The 15,511-nt window shown below is 40.7% G+C and overlaps 2 protein-coding genes across 2 annotated transcripts in view; one reads left to right on the forward strand and one right to left on the reverse strand.

The window, feature by feature from the left end:
• Positions 1-324: 324 nt before the first annotated feature.
• Positions 325-5,746, reverse strand: becn1 (beclin 1, autophagy related). Its single transcript, XM_069664200.1, has 11 exons — positions 5,471-5,746; positions 5,283-5,347; positions 5,079-5,137; positions 4,854-4,944; positions 4,632-4,768; positions 4,363-4,557; positions 4,137-4,283; positions 3,812-3,961; positions 3,655-3,715; positions 3,412-3,554; positions 325-1,208 (listed from the first exon to the last, which is right to left on the reverse strand). The coding sequence occupies exons 1-11, from the start codon at positions 5,595-5,597 to the stop codon at positions 1,040-1,042; spliced, it is 1,344 nt and encodes a 447-aa protein (XP_069520301.1). The 5' UTR covers positions 5,598-5,746; the 3' UTR covers positions 325-1,039.
• A 1,112-nt stretch (positions 5,747-6,858) lies between these two features.
• The window catches only part of LOC138593738 (breast cancer type 1 susceptibility protein homolog), a 31,232-nt gene continuing 22,579 nt past the window's right edge, over positions 6,859-15,511 (forward strand). Inside the window, exons 1-11 of the mRNA XM_069664830.1 lie at positions 6,859-6,907; positions 8,037-8,118; positions 8,214-8,267; positions 8,608-8,688; positions 8,773-8,861; positions 8,954-8,990; positions 9,091-9,188; positions 9,290-11,947; positions 13,102-13,175; positions 13,989-14,112; positions 14,650-14,707. Of these exons, the coding sequence (XP_069520931.1) occupies positions 8,045-8,118; positions 8,214-8,267; positions 8,608-8,688; positions 8,773-8,861; positions 8,954-8,990; positions 9,091-9,188; positions 9,290-11,947; positions 13,102-13,175; positions 13,989-14,112; positions 14,650-14,707 (3,347 nt within the window). The 5' untranslated portion in view covers positions 6,859-6,907; positions 8,037-8,044. The remainder of the gene's footprint in view (positions 6,908-8,036; positions 8,119-8,213; positions 8,268-8,607; positions 8,689-8,772; positions 8,862-8,953; positions 8,991-9,090; positions 9,189-9,289; positions 11,948-13,101; positions 13,176-13,988; positions 14,113-14,649; positions 14,708-15,511) is intronic.

Here is a 15,511-nt window from a genome sequence, read left to right on the forward strand (position 1 = left end):
GAGTTGCAGTAATCCATGCGTGATATCACGAGAGCCTGTAGCAGCAGTTGTGTTGCATGCTCTGAAACGTAGGGTCTGATCTTCCTGATGTTGCACAGGGCAAATCGACATGACCGAGCAATCGAGGCCACGTGAACCGTAAAGGTTAGCTGGTCGTCACTTATGACACCTAGGTTCCGGGCAGACTTCAGTTTGTCCAAGCTGGATTTTGATCTGATTTTAAATAACACAAACAACTTGACTGGTTTGGAGATATAATTTGCTCACAAGTGCTGGGAGTAAACTCTGATGTAATACATGCATCTATCAGGAAATCAACACCAGTTTTCACAGCATAAAATGTTTATTAGCTCAAATGCGGACATGAAAGCACCATCACATCTAAAACAGATAAGTCCATGTGATGGTGCAGAGTCTGAACATTCGGAGGCTGTATCAGTTCACCTCCAAGTACAACAGTTGGCCTGCAGAGCATGTATGTGATGACTGCATTTAAGGTTAATGAAATACTGACATACTCTTGTTGAATACTAAACTGTTATTCAAAAGTCCTACATTGACAATAATTATCAAATCATACAGCTTATTAAATCAGGACGCAGACGAGGAAGGTTTCTCTGGCTGTGGAGTTTACACAGTGATGTTAAAGGTGTCCAGGAGCAGTAGAAACCTAATGAAGTGGTTAGAAGATTTTTAAATTACATTCTAGTGTGAGGACGTGTTGCCTTAATTCAACTTTTCAGATATTAATTAATAAAGCAGACGATAAAGGGAAAGTAAAAGACGCACGTTATCTTCTGCTTGCTTTGAGGGACATCGCAACAAACCTGTGCCTGTCTTCTGCTCTTCCGTGATTAATAATCTCCATTCTGCAGCACAGTAGTTACATTTAACCCCTCTTTGTAACATTTTTAAACACTGAAGATTTATTCCCCCGTGTTTTATTTACACTGAAAAGTCTTGCACAACATCCTTTCCTTTGGCCAAGAATCAACATTAGATTCACACGATATCCATAAAGAGTTATTGTCCAGCAGGTCTATCTGTTGTAGAACTGCGAGGTGACCCAGGCCAGGCCCCACTTCAGGTTGGTGAGCATGAACTTGAGCGCTTTGGTCCACTGCTCCTCCGAGTTGAACTGGGTTTTGATGGAGTACGAGCCGCCGCTGCCACCCGTGTCCTCGATCTTGCCTTTCTCCACATCCATCCTGAGACATGGAAACGAAACATCAATTACAGGCGTCACATAAACTCTGTGGCATGTAATGGCAATTATATCATAACCTTGCATTATATAGTTAGTGGTGTACATACTGTGCATTCCATCTGTGTGATAAATGGCCAAATATTTCTTAACCACAAGTCTGTATCAAACAATTATAATCTAAATCTGTCCATATGTTGATAAACCCTGATGTCAGACGCACTAACAAAGTTTAAAAGACAGTCATGTTGTTGGAGGAGGAAAAAATACAGAAAAAGTAAGACTAAACAAGTAAGCTGTTAATCTTTTATGGAAGCCCTTTGCAGACATCCATACATTTTATTTACTCCGTTTTCCCGTGATAACGACTTATTTCTGGTCATTTTCTTGCGATCTCTTAACTTATTTTTCTCGGTATCTCAGGAAAACAAAGCTCGTTTTCTCGTGATAACGGGATCATTTTCCCGCGATCTAGAAAACAAACCAACAGGCTGGTCACTTTGATATTACAGATCAGGACATGCCATGCTGCCGTTGACCACACTAATGAGACGAGTTAGGCCTATTTATATTTTATATCCTGTTTGTTTTGTGCTTTTACAGCTCTTGGGATACGAGTTATGATCATCTGAAGTTACAATGGTGGCGTGTCATTATCTTGTGATAATGTGATAAATAACTCTTGAGAAAATGACCTAAAATAACTCGTTATCACGGGAAAACAGAGTAAATATAATTTATGGATGCTAAGAGCTTCTGTACTTTTTAGATTACAAAATACTACCTCTTTTGTTAATATGACATTAAAGCCTGAGGGTAGAGCAAGAGAAAATGTATAGTCCAAAATAGTAAGGGTATATCAAGTCAACTGTACTATAATAAGTCTTATTTTGCTTGTGGTTCCTAGTGGCTGAAATGTGTGTTACACCTTCAAACTTTTGGTGGTTGTACCAAGAAATGTTAAGGGTTTGATCTGTGGGTGACTAAAGGGAGGTTGGGGAGACATTTCCCCTTTTTGGAATGTGAGGGTCTTTAATTTCTCTTTTAGATTACAAAATGCTTCCTTTTATTTGTAAGATGACATTAAAGCCTGATGGTAGATGGTAGATGAGGAAGGTTTAGAGGGGGGTTATTATGTTCATTTCAAGCTTCATATTTCACTCTGTGATACCTGTGGAGTAGCTCAGTAGAATATACAGTTATAAAGAACTCATCATTTTTGGATCATTTGAAACCCCGCCCCTACAATCCTGCTTTCTTCTGATTGGCCTGCTACACGCTGCACTTTGTGACATCACAAAGTGCAGCGTGTAGAAAAAACTGTGTGACACCTGGCATTCACAGCAGCCTGCAGACTGAGCTGAGAAGCCTGGGGATTACTCCAACATACTTTTACCTACAGATTTGAAACTTTACCCACGTTGAGTCTGGACATCCAACATTGTAACATTATATATATGTGTTAACATGTGAAACAGCATAATACCCCCTCTTTAATCTTATGAATGTGTTTCATGGCACAGTTGCCATTTAACTGTAACATTTGTTGTGTTCAGGTGAAGACTTTGACCTGGAGCTGGCGCTAGATGTAAGGACAGCTGATCACCCTTATCAATAGGAATCAACCTTTAGGGATGAATATCATCATGTTAACATGTTAATCCATATAGTATTAATAAAAACAGGTTCAAACCTTTGAACACCCCAAAAAAAGTGCACAAAAAATAGACACATGCAACTCTATACTAAGGATTTGATGGCAGCCATCTGGATCACACTCAAAACTACTCATCTTAATATGTCAAGCTTTTAAGTCTGTGGTAAAAACTGTGTTACAGAGTTTACCCATAGGCCATACAGGGGTATCTGCATAGTTTAATGAACATAATCTAATTGTTCACCACAATCCACAATTTGAGTTTGGACTCTGAAGTGTTTTACTAAATGTTGTACTGGAGGCCCGGCTTGAATAATTCAAAGGGTTATAAAGAAAAAAAGGTTTCCCAAATGTCCCTTATTGGCCTCAACAGAATTGTCAACACAGACAATCCTCCCGCCCCTCTGGAGTATGTTAGACGTAATGGTTTAGAATTGCAGTTAAACTTCATGAATATTAAAGCTTCATCCTAAATGGCTGCAGTGATGCGGTCGGTAATGAGCACAGAGGAAGCTGTTAACATAGTGCGGGTGTGAGAGGGGGTTCTGACCTGTACGGCAGGCAGAAGCCAGTGTCTCCTTTCTCCACCTCCTCTTTGAACTGCTGCACGCAATCCAGGAAGGCCACCATGGCGTGGTCGAATTTATTGTCCCAGAAGAACCTCAGGCCGCCTGTGCAGTACAGAGGAAGCTCCTGGACACGCATTAAACAGAGAAAAAGAGCAGGGTTGAAGCCCGAGGGAGTGTTTGAATACAGTTAGGAGAGCCGCGCTTGAGAATACGGGATGTTCTACCTTGGACTTGTCTGTCAGAGACTCTAAGTACGAGTGGTTTCCATACGGGACAAGGCGATATCTGAAGAAAGAAAGGTTGTTCGGGCTTAATTTTATGCTGACTTGCAGAATAATAAAAACTAACACGGAAGCTTTAAATGTGTGCTTGTGTGTGTACCTCTGGAAGCGCAGCCCCATCTTGTTGGCCAGAGCGTGCAGCAGCAGCACCGTCTGCCCCCAGGCTGCGTTGATCTCATTCCACTCCACCGGCACGCTGGGGAGTCGACCCAAACGGAAGTTGTTGATGGTACCAAACTGCCCGCTGTGCCTGGAAACGGATGATTAAGATTCTCAGTCAATGAAAATTAAAATTGATTCATTTTTGTCCAAGAGGCATATATTAAATGTTTGAAAAGTCCCGGTTGATTGGTTTACAGAAAAACAAATTATTTATTCTCACAGCATGTGTGTCCGTGTGTGTGTGTGTGTGTGTGTGTGCATACCAGATGTGAAATGTGGCATTGAAGACGTTGGTCTTTTTCAAGCGGTCGAGCTGAATCTGGCAGTAGCGCATCTGGTTGTCAACACTCTTCAGCTCATCGTCCAGCTCCAGCTGCTGCCGTTTGAACTCACTGTACTCCTTTTGGTACCTTTTAGCACAAAGATCGAGCTGTTAGCTTCTGTTTCACTGAGTTTATCGCCTATTTACACCACACTTCAGTAACTCACTGTAGCTCCTCCGTGTCAAGCTGCTGAGAGTGGATCCTGCTCTCCGCCAGGTCCTGGGCCACGGCCGCCCTCTGATCCTCCACCTCCTCCAGCTCCTGGACCAGAGCCTCCTCCTCTTCGTTCAGCTGCTGCAGCTCTGCCAGCAGGGTCTCCTCTTCCTCCACCTGCAGGTGTGACAGCAGCTCCAGACACTGCCTGAAAATACATTCAAATATTTTATGAAATACATATTTTAAATCAGCATTTGAACAGACTTTAACTTAACTCACTTGTAATTCTGGCACTCGTTCTCTGTGATGTTGAGCTGTGTGTCCAGGTGATCCAGCAGGGTGTCGGTACATTCCTCGCACAGCGGGTGGTCCACATCCGTCTGGCCTGACATAATGTCAAACAGGTCACTGGTCACCTGGGTGGGACAGGATTAGAGCACCATGACTAACTAGTTTGTCAGCAGCTTCTCTTTAAAATGATCGAGGTGACAGAGTTGTTACCTTCAGCCTACGACTAAGATTTTCCATGGTGCCACCATCAGATGCTTCTCCAATCAGCGTGAAGCTGTTGGCGCTCTCTGTGGACATCATTCTGCAGGCCAAAATTCAGCAATTCAGTCAGCTTTATTGAAAATGCTACAAGTCCGTAAATATATAATTTGAATTTTAGTTTAAGTAGTATAATATTTAGTTCAGTATAATCAATGGGAAGACTTCTGTACTCACCGTGCAGGGGGGATGTATTTTCTTGATACTCCATCTTGCTTGTTTTCTACAAAGGTCTCCTGGAAAGAAAATATAATTATAATACTCAAATATGCGTGGCACAGAATATTTTACACATAATTAAGTCTTCTAAAAGTCAAGCAACATATGCTTTAAGTAAACCAGCATTACCAGGTCAAAGCACTTTTTTTCTGCTGTACCTACCTCTGGTGCCGTCTCCCCCTCAGTGCTGTCAGTCTGTTTGCTGGGGGTCACTGTGACCAATGGAGCTGAGGAGGAGTGAGGATTATACAAGAGTCTTTACATGACATATGGAGCAGTTTAAACGCCACAACACTACACCTCCTAATCGTTTCACAGCACCGATGGCTGATTCTTATGGCTATACATACCGATAAGTTCCTGGATCGTGACCCTGTCGAGCACATTGAAGGATGTGTCCAGTTTGAGCGGCTGACAGCACCGCTGACACACGAAGCTGACCTGCATGGTTGTGCTGGATGACTTGGAGCCCTCCATCTCTGACTACAAGAAGAGATGTAAAAAAACAAAAAAAGACAGGATGTTTTAAGTCTGCGTGATTCACATTGTTGACAGCTTGGTAGCCCTTATTCCAAAAGTGTTCTTCGACAGTCTGGAAGTTAACGCTACACAGAACAGTTTGTCACCGTAGATAGCTGTTTGGCTTAACGGCTAGCTAGCATACTTTAGCTTTGCAGCTAGCTAGTGCGTATTAAAACATCTATAAGCGTAAGATGGACTAACTGTCGCGGGTAAAGACTCAAATATATTGCATAAAAATCCTTACGTGAAAAACGCCGACAATTCAAAAAATAAAAAAAGCAGTCCTAATATATTTTGCGTGACTGTTGCATTTTGCACCTCGGGACTTCTCTCCACTTCCTTATTGTTGTTTACGGCGGATGTGACGTCAGATTATAAACGTCAACGTGAACACACGTTAAATTAAATTGAGTGAAAAAGCGTATAAAGATTAGTATTTTTTTTGATATATTTAAGTATAATTGATCTGTTTTGTATAATATATGAAACATTTTATTTTTAATTTTTGTATGCATATTATAAAGGCCTATCTAATGTCAATTTACAAATGTAACAGATGGTCCTTAATCTCTATATTTCAGTGCGAGACAGGAAGAACAGAATCATTATTCAAGAAATACATGTTGCAGACAGTTGCTTCCCCATCCTTTGTGCATTGCCAGCTGCAGATCAAATTTCTTTCAGGATAATAATACAGTTGAAGAAGTTGTGAAAGAAACCCACTGACTTTGCTAACAGTGTCACTTAGAATTTAACAAAACAAGGATCAAAACTAAGTAAGCTTTTTTAAAACATTGTGACAAAAACACAACTCATTAAAAACATGTTTTCATGCCTCGAAAACATTTTCTTTTCTTTCAATAAATGCAACAGTAATGGTTAAATGTTTTCTGTCTTACTGGTGGGCTGACTTTTTGTAACCATCCCTTGTTGAAACGTTGCCCAGTCTCCCCTACATTTTTCCAACCTATTTTAAACTCATGACCTTCATTTTCTTTATTATACCCACTATTTAAACTGCCTGCCCAGTTTACACATAAACGTGTTACTTCAGAACAACAACAACAACAACAACAACAAAAGATGTAAGAAAGCACATTTCGCATACTCGACTGGCAGTATGTTGTTTGCTCTCCGGACCAGAAGGCGGCGCTGTGACACTAACTTCAATCCGACGTTCAACAAAGGCAGAAGAAGACAATAGTTGCGGGAAAACTGAAGCGGATGTTTCCTGTGTTGTTAACTCCACACTGTTACAAAACGAGGTAAATTTGTAAATATATATATTTACAGTATGCCAATGACATTTAAAATCCATGATATTCTCCTTTAGTCGCATATTTGTCCGCCGACGTATCCTCGTGAATTGTCTTGATTTCTGAAGTTTCGGGGGTTTTGGTGAGTCTGTTGTGTAACCTGTGAAAACAAATCATGGCTGCTAGCAAGTCTGGTGGTTACGCTTCTGACAATGTAATATGTTAATGAAACAGTATTTTCTAACGGTACAATACACCTACTTAATATTCCTGATGGCTGGTTTAATTGACCTCACTGTTATATAATGCTGCATGACATGTCGTCTGGTCTTAACGTTATACGATTTTACCACCACAAATATGATTCTTTGTAGACACAGCTTACATTATAACTCTACCCTGAGTTATATCAAAGACCCCTTCTGAACATATGCATGGAGTATCTTATAAAAACTTTATTAATTATGCACTGATATTATTAAACTAATCCTAGCGTTACTCTGTGTTAAGTCTACATAAAATCCACAGCATAGACACTTGAATTTGTGCTTTATAACCAGTTTATGGCCATGTGTGTAGTATGACAATCGAAATGCTATAGTCGCCTTAGTAACTTAATTTCTTGAGCCAGCGCATTTCAGCTGGCTAGCTGGATAACAATACATCTAAAAAAGGTGACCTTACCAGAGTACACACAGTTATTTAGTTGGCATAACTGAACTGTAGCATGGCCAGTTTGTCATTTATCACCATTTCATAAACCGTATGACACAGTAACACTTAAAATATAACCATAAAAATGAGCTGGATCCGATGAAAGATATAGGGTAATATTTCAGTATCTGTTACAGTTATATTCAGATATTTAGAGGTTTTTTCAGAACAAATATTTTGTTTTGTCAACTTTAAGAGCAAATTTGTGATTCACAATTGACCACAAACATGCACTAATGCCAAATACTGTCATTTATTTTAAAAGACAAAGTCAAATTACAGTGCTACTTATGGATTTTAAACAGTTATCAATATTTTCTATATTGTTGTTTTCATGATGCTTACATTGCCATGGCTGAAAAACATCAAATTGCTACTCCACCAGACCCGTATCACCTCACTGTATAGTTTTGTCTTGTGACAGATATCACCATGAAAACTCCAAAGGCCACAGATGTCAAAAAGGGGATTTCAGTCCTTTGGGAGACTCTTCAGTGTCCCATATGGTAAGTGTAATTCTTCTACATTTACTATGATTTTGGTGAGTGAGGAGATTAAGTTTGTAACTTGTTTTTTACTTAACTCTTTCTTTCATCTGTAGCTTGGATTTAATGACGGCTCCTGTATCAACTAAGTGTGACCATCAGTTTTGCAAGTAAGTTATGTTACTTTTTCTTAAAGACGCTGATATTTTAGTACTTATTTAACTGCACTAATTAAAGGTATAATCTCGAAGATTTTTGTTTAAATCAATGTCAAGTCACTATTTATTGCCGAATGAGGTAACACCATGGTGATTGAGCCTGTGGCACACTGATGAAAGCCTTTACATTTGCAGTATATAGTTTTATTACAGACTGGGTGTCTGTGGCGATATCCTCGGAAAAATCACAAGTGGCGCCCAGCTAGTGATGTGTTTTCCATCACCCAGCAGCCGCAACTGAAATCTTTGAGATCAGACCTTTAACAATATATGTTTGTGTTTCTTTTTACAGATTTTGTATGATGAAACTTTTGGACAACACCAAACAAAACAGCGCTAACTGTCCCGTGTGTAAAGCCAAGATAACCAAAAGGTGGGACAATACTGAAAGAATTACTGTGTATAATTCATTATTTTAAATACTTACATAATCATAACCCTTGTGTATCTGTTGCAGGAGCTTGCAGGAGAGCCCGGGGTTTCAGAGACTTGTTGCAGGGTTGCAGGACATGATACAGGCGTATGAACATGACACAGGCACAAACTGTAAGACTATATCACAGACTTCTCAAAACCACCTTCCACCTTTATTTAGATATATGCTGTATTATCTAATGACTTTACTTTTATGTTTTCAGACTTTACTGGAATGTTCCTGCAAAATGGAGAAGCAGGGTTAGAAATTTTTACATTTCTCACTAGAAATAATACAAATGCTAATTCATCTGTAATATCAGCTCACCTTGTATTTTCACCTGTATTTTCCTCCACCCAGAGTCAGGGATGCTGAAGCTAGAGATACCCCAAGCACTGACCATGACAACATGGAAAACAATGATGATCTTCCAAAGTCTATTTCCTCAACCATAGCAGGTAGAATCTCGCAGTCTTATGCGGTGGTGAAAATTCCTCATTTTGAAAGTTTTTTGTCTTCCTAAATGCTGATTATTTGTCTTTTCTCTATTCCCTATTAGCTCACAATGATTTTGAAAGACTTATGGGACTTGAGAACTCAAGTCCTTTGACAACAGAAAACGAAGGCTTGGACAGTGGCCTTGGGGAGGCTCCACCGACATCTGTCAAGAAAATTACAGATAATTCAGAACAAGTGGTAACAGAAGTATCAGAAGCAGTGGACAATGCAACATCAACACACAAAACTAGAGGCAAAACGAGGCTTCCCGAATTGGAAACAGCCTCCCTTGTACCATCATTAACTCCGGACGAGACCGAACAACAACCTTTAAGAAAGTCCTCAAGGAAGAAGAAGAAAACGGATTTAGAGTCTGACAAGATTCTTGAGGAAAAACAGAAGAAAAGTAGAGAGAAGGTCGCCGAGTGGCTCATGAAAGTTCCAACTGAAGGAAGTCTCGAGTTTGAGAAGCCAGATGAAGACACGAATGACTCGGACAGCTGTTCTTCCACTTCAACAATCGATGTCAAGCAACATAACAGTGATGTGTATCCCAGAAGAGAGGATCGTGCTAAAGCCCTTGAAGACCAAGTGTTCGGGGCTGTTTACAAACGTGAGCGAAGAGGGAACAGGGCCAGCTTTCCTCTACGTAATGTTTTCATTGAACCACCAAAACCTAAAGACATCCAGACATATGGAACAGTTTCCAAAAGAGGGAAGAAAAAGACTCTCACCCCTGCTGATTCTGTCGAGAAAACGAGCTCAGAAGATAAAATTGAAAGTGATATTGAGGAAGAGCAACACATGACAGAAGAAGTTAAGGAGACCAGCAGTGACATTTTTAAAGAAATGGAACTTATTGAAGTTGTAGAGGAAAATAATTATTCAGACAAACCTGGGGAAACGTTGATCGACTTGACAGAGGGTGACAAAAATGAAAGCCAAGATGAGGTTCCCTGTCTTGTGTCTGAAATACGACAACAGGAACCAGAAAGAAAGTCAAAGAAAAGAACACGTAACGCCGTGCAGCAGGTGGACAGTGATTTGCAAGAGAAAGGGAATCAAGAAATCACTGAGCAAAAGAAAAGTGGCAGGAGGAAAAAAGCTGGGAGGCCCACTAGAGTGCCAAAACCTCTTGTTCTGGTCGGCGTCCAAAATGGAGAAACCAGTCCGACAACAAGACCAAGATCAGAAATTCAAGTTCATATTGAGAATTACCCCAGCAGCGAGGACCACGAAGTTCCTATCACAAGGAGCACCAGGAGGAGTAGAAGACTTCAAGACTTTGCTGAGGAAGTCCAGGAGGGACACAAGAGAGCAAACATGAAAGCAAATGTACCTGAAAAACAGAGCAATGCTACCAAGCAATCTGAAGACGCTGAAGTTTTGAATGGAGACATGACAAAGGTGGCTGAAAGAAACGGATGTATTTATGATGAAGATCTGGGTGGGATAGAAAACATGGAGTCTGGTGAGAGGAGTTCTAATTTGGGACCAACAAGAGAAGAAGTTCCCAATGCTGAAACCCCGTCTGAAGCTAGTGCTGCTTGTGATGCCCATGTGGTTCCAAACTCTACAAGTCCAGCTGAGGCAGCTGTTGTAGATCCAACACCAGAAATCGACAGTCCAACAAATAATTTACCAAACGGTATTCAGTTGGAGTCCTCAGCTTGCGAGAGTAAGCGTGCCGAAAAAGAATACGAGGAGGATAAAAACGACAGCCAACTGGACACAGAGCAACTTCTCAGGAGCTTCAAAGCCACTAAGAGGAAGTCTTTTCATCTTGGCGGTCCGAACGTTAAAAGGAGCCGTAGTTTAGAGCAAGGTGTTGAGGCAGAGGAGAACCAGAGTGTTTCTTCGGGTGTTGGAGCCGCAAACAATCTGATCCACGCAAAGAATACTAAAAACGGCAAACAAGAGGCATCAAGAGACAATGACAACTCATCCTGTAGTGATTTGATCTCCCCTTCGAACTCACCAGGTCAGACAAGAAAAGGAGATCAAGTGGTGTTTGAAGCCTCGATCCCTGATAGTGATTCAGTAGAGGACGATGCTGGGTTCAACTGTGTCTCAAGGAATAGTGTCAGTAGTGTCCTTACTCCCAATAAAGTCTCAAAGCGTGAAACTGGAAGTCCGAGTCTTTCCGTTTCGCCACATGTGGTGGATTCTGGGCTCTGCTACATGGGCATTGAACATGAGGAGCTAAATGAACCCTCAAGGAATCTTCGAATCAAAGAGAATCAGCTTGATTGCAGAGCAGAGAAGATAAGAGATGGCATTTCAACTCAAAACTCATCTTCCAGTGGGAAACGTTCAGTCAGCGCAGCTGAAAATATCTTAAACGCAGAGTCCTCTTTAACTCCTGATGGCCTTGGAATACCAGTCGTTCAAACTGACCACGAAGCGAAGTTGTCCAGCCGTGGTAGTGGAGAACTCAGCGTTCAGTCCTCCATCAAGAACAGGAAGAGGAGAAGGACCCAGAGGCTTGACTCTTCATCCGAGTCAGATTGCAGCGTAGAGGAATTGCCAACTTTGAAAGATATTTTAGGAACATCAGCTCCCTCGTGTGATGTAAACGATGACTCCAAAGAAGCTAATCCATGTGACGGTGTTGCAGCTGATGAAGGAAAAGAGTTGAGCCGCCCACCTGCCTGCCCCAGCCCCAATGTTGTTGAGTCCAGCCAAGGGTCGGTGGACTTGTTCGGAACGCCAGATGAATGTGAGTTGTTAGAAACGTGATATTTCTTTCTCGGACAGCTTCCTGCAAAGATTTAGCATCCAATAAGTTTTTTCTTTTGTTACAAATCTGCTTAAGATTTTCTTGCACTGTTGTTTACAATTTTTAGAACTCTCAAGGGTTTAGACCAATGACTGTATCTATAAATGGACAACACCTATCGATCTCCTCTAACTGTACAAAAGTGAAGCCAAAACATGCCCGGAGCGGGCGCTGCCATCCTGTGCATTTAGAGCCTGAGTTCCCGCAGATCACTGGTGGAGCCTTGGTATTGATGTTCCACCCCCTTTGCTATCCAAAACACACATTTAACCCTTAGGGCCCGCTTCAATATGGCACATACTCATATTGCTAAGCGTGCACGCTGCGCTTTTCGTAATAATAACAAATAAGTAATATTATTCTTCGTTACATTAATTTTCTGAATTTTAACCCTTAAAATGCTAGGTCTTTGTCATGATGTCACTATGTTTTTAGATTAAAAAAACATTAAGAAATGAATTATTTTCAATATACTACATCAATGATTCGTTGCAACATACATTTTTATGCATTTTTTTGCACTGTCAAATACTCACACTCATACCACTCTGCACACAAAATGCGCTTTTCAAAATCAGGCTATAAAAATATTTTTATATATATTTTTTTTTAACCAACATCAGTCCTAATCATAAATATCAAATATTCAATAATTTTACAATTTTAACCCTTAAAATGCCAGGTTTTTGTCTACTCTGCTAATCCAGGAACAGATCGCTTACAGGAGCCTTATTTGTCAACAGAGCTGTCAATCATGTTGTTAGTGGCCCTTTTTACAGCATCAAATAACCAATATAAACTAAGCTTGTCAGAAAAATGAACACTTGGATGTAAATCAGCATCATAAGAACTAACTATAATGACAGAAACCATGTTTGAGAAAACTTTATTTGGTGTGTATTTTGATTTTATAGTTTGACTCATGTCCCATCTGTTAACATGGAGGAGGCGGGCTTTATGACCTATACTGCAGCCAGTCAGCAGGGGGCGCTGGAGAGGTTTTGGTTTCACTTTTAAAGAGCTGTCATGTCGTCCATCTTTTATGCAGTCTACAGTTCAGACACAAAACTGTTTTTTTTATATTCTCTCTGCAGGTGAAAATCCAGTAAATGACCTCAATGTCTCTGTGGAATCATCACAATTTTCAAGCGAGGTCCTTGTAACTCAGGTAAATATGATTATGTTTGCACTTACTCCCTGCTTTTATGCATAGCTGTGTAAATGCACAATCGGTTGTAGAAAAAAATGATTGCATAAACAACCTGATTCTTGACAAAGTGATTTGATTTTCCATTGAATCAAACACATTTAATTTTGAGTCCATTTATTTGCTTGTTCAGCATCACCCTCCTGCTTTGTGCTCCCTCTGATGCACTGTCGCACTACGCCCCAGAGAGGGCAGCCACCGCATTTCCCCCGAACCAAACTGTCAGCTCCTGGATGACAGACTACCTCGCTCAGTAAAAAATGTCCCCCTCAGCAGCTTTTCTAAATTGCATTTCATTTACGTTAGAAGAAATGCCGCCTAGGAGATGATTCTTGTTTTCTACCTCATCCATCTTCCAGCGCTCTCACTTTTATCTGTCGACTGAATTTGACTGGGAGTTCAAGTTTCACACCCCCAGGGTTTAGAAAAAGCCCAGGATTAAAAACATCTGAGAATACAGAGGTTTGGTGTTGTTGTGCTGTGCATCTGTTAACATAATCAATGGACCTACTTGAGGGGTAAACTCAAAGGATGGCATTCAAAGTATAAGTCCAGTGAAGCATTGAAACACTATTAAACTAACACAGTCTGTTGCAAACCAGCACCAGTTAAAAAAAGGAGGCAATCCTGCAGCTGGTATTTGTCCCTTTAATTGTAGTGTATGTTGCATTGCTGCTTTTGTAATTACTCTTATTCCTTCCTGAATTTTATTGAAGTTAATGTCCATTTTTTAATTATAAGATGTTCTTGTTTTGTCATTGTCTCTTATTCCAGCAAAAGATCGAGATGCATAAGGAGCTGGTGCGGCTGGAGAAGCTGATGGCTCTGGTGTCAGAGGTGCTTCAGGAGAAAGAAGAAAGTCCTGCAAAAGAAGAACAACAGAGCAGCAAAACCACAGGTGAGCAGACTAAAGGAAGGTTTTATTTAGAGCTAACATCCATAAAATTGATTAGAAAATGATTGTTTAAGCCAAAACTAAATGGTTGGTTTTCTAGAAAGTGAAAACTGGCTGAAAAAAAGCTTGAGAGGGACAGGAAATATGGGGAGAAGAGAGTGGGGGATGACATGCAGCAAAGGGCTGAGGGCAGGAGTCGAGCCTGCAGCCGCTGCTTCAAGGACTGTAGCCTCTGTACATGGCGCGCCTGCTCTACCAACTGAGCTAAACCAGCGGCCCTTGTTATTTTCTGATATTTAATGGACAAATCAGTTAACCACTTGACTTCATAACAAATGCTTCAACATCAAAGTTAACCCTGGGTTCAAATTTTGCATAAAGTGCACATCAAAGACAAGATACTTGATTTCATCCTTTTGCTCTTTGTCTGAGGAACAGATTGTATCTTAGTGACGACTAGCGGAAGTCTTTACTCTTCAGTCAAACTCATGATTAGCTTGGTGGAAGTTTAGAGAGCTGATGATTGTTTTGTGTCACCAGGCCCGGACGCTCACAGACCCCTCTCGTGTAACCAGGACACAGACCAAGGTTCAGACCAGTAAGTAAACATGGTAAAATGAACTTTTAGTACGAGTGCTTTGACATTTTTACTGTCTCCTGATGTGTAAAAATATCGTGTTAATAAACATAGTAAAAGAAAAGGGATTTATCACAATGTGTTGTCGCATATCCAAAGGAAAGAATTGTTTATCTGTGAGTTATAAAAATAACTTAATTTTATTATAGCATCTTTTAAAAACAAGATTTTACAAAGTGCTTTGACAAACAAGCCATCACAAACACAGTAAGCAACAAAGGAATCCAAACAACATGGCCAGACACAGCAGGACAATACAGTCGGTGTAAATACTATAATCTTTTTTATTAGATTAGTGCTTTTTTTTTTTTTTTTTTTTAAGATTATTTTTTTGGCTTTTTGCCTTTATTCATAGGACAGCCGAAGAGAGACAGGAAATGTGGGGAGTAGAGAGTTGGGGATGACATGCACCAAATGGATCAGCAGACCGGGAGTCGAACCTGCGATCAGTGCAACGAGGACTGTAGCTTCTATACATGGGGCGCCTGCTCTACCGACCGAGCCAAACCAGCGCCTGATTAGTGCTTTTTTTATTATTTTATTTAACATGTGCAAATCTAATCCTGACAATCTCAGTGCAGACAAAGCCTCGCGCACCCCCAGTGATCTTTGGCTTCCCCTTGAGGCGGTGCCGGACCCCAGGTTGGTAACCACTGAGCTAGATTATGGCGCCATCGACAACCAGCCATTTTGGAAAATATACTTCTTTACTTTCTGGCCGAGAATTATCATGTTTGTCACTGCAAACTCAACCCTGGGAGAATA

This window comes from Semicossyphus pulcher, unplaced genomic scaffold (assembly GCF_022749685.1).
Source record: "Semicossyphus pulcher isolate SPU_LCO1_2020_fin unplaced genomic scaffold, fSemPul1.0.p SCAF_16, whole genome shotgun sequence".
In the NCBI taxonomy this organism is placed as follows: Eukaryota; Metazoa; Chordata; class Actinopteri; order Labriformes; family Labridae; genus Semicossyphus; species Semicossyphus pulcher.

Coding starts and splice junctions, on each gene's coding strand:
- becn1 (XM_069664200.1), bottom strand. CDS start 5,597: ATGGAGGGCTCCAAGTCATCCAGCACAACCATGCAGGTCAGCTTCGTG. Junction 4,769..4,853: donor ATCTTAGTCGTAGGCTGAAG/GTAACAACTCTG, acceptor TGTCCCACCCAG/GTGACCAGTGACCTGTTTGA. Junction 3,962..4,136: donor AATGCCACATTTCACATCTG/GTATGCACACAC, acceptor ATCCGTTTCCAG/GCACAGCGGGCAGTTTGGTA.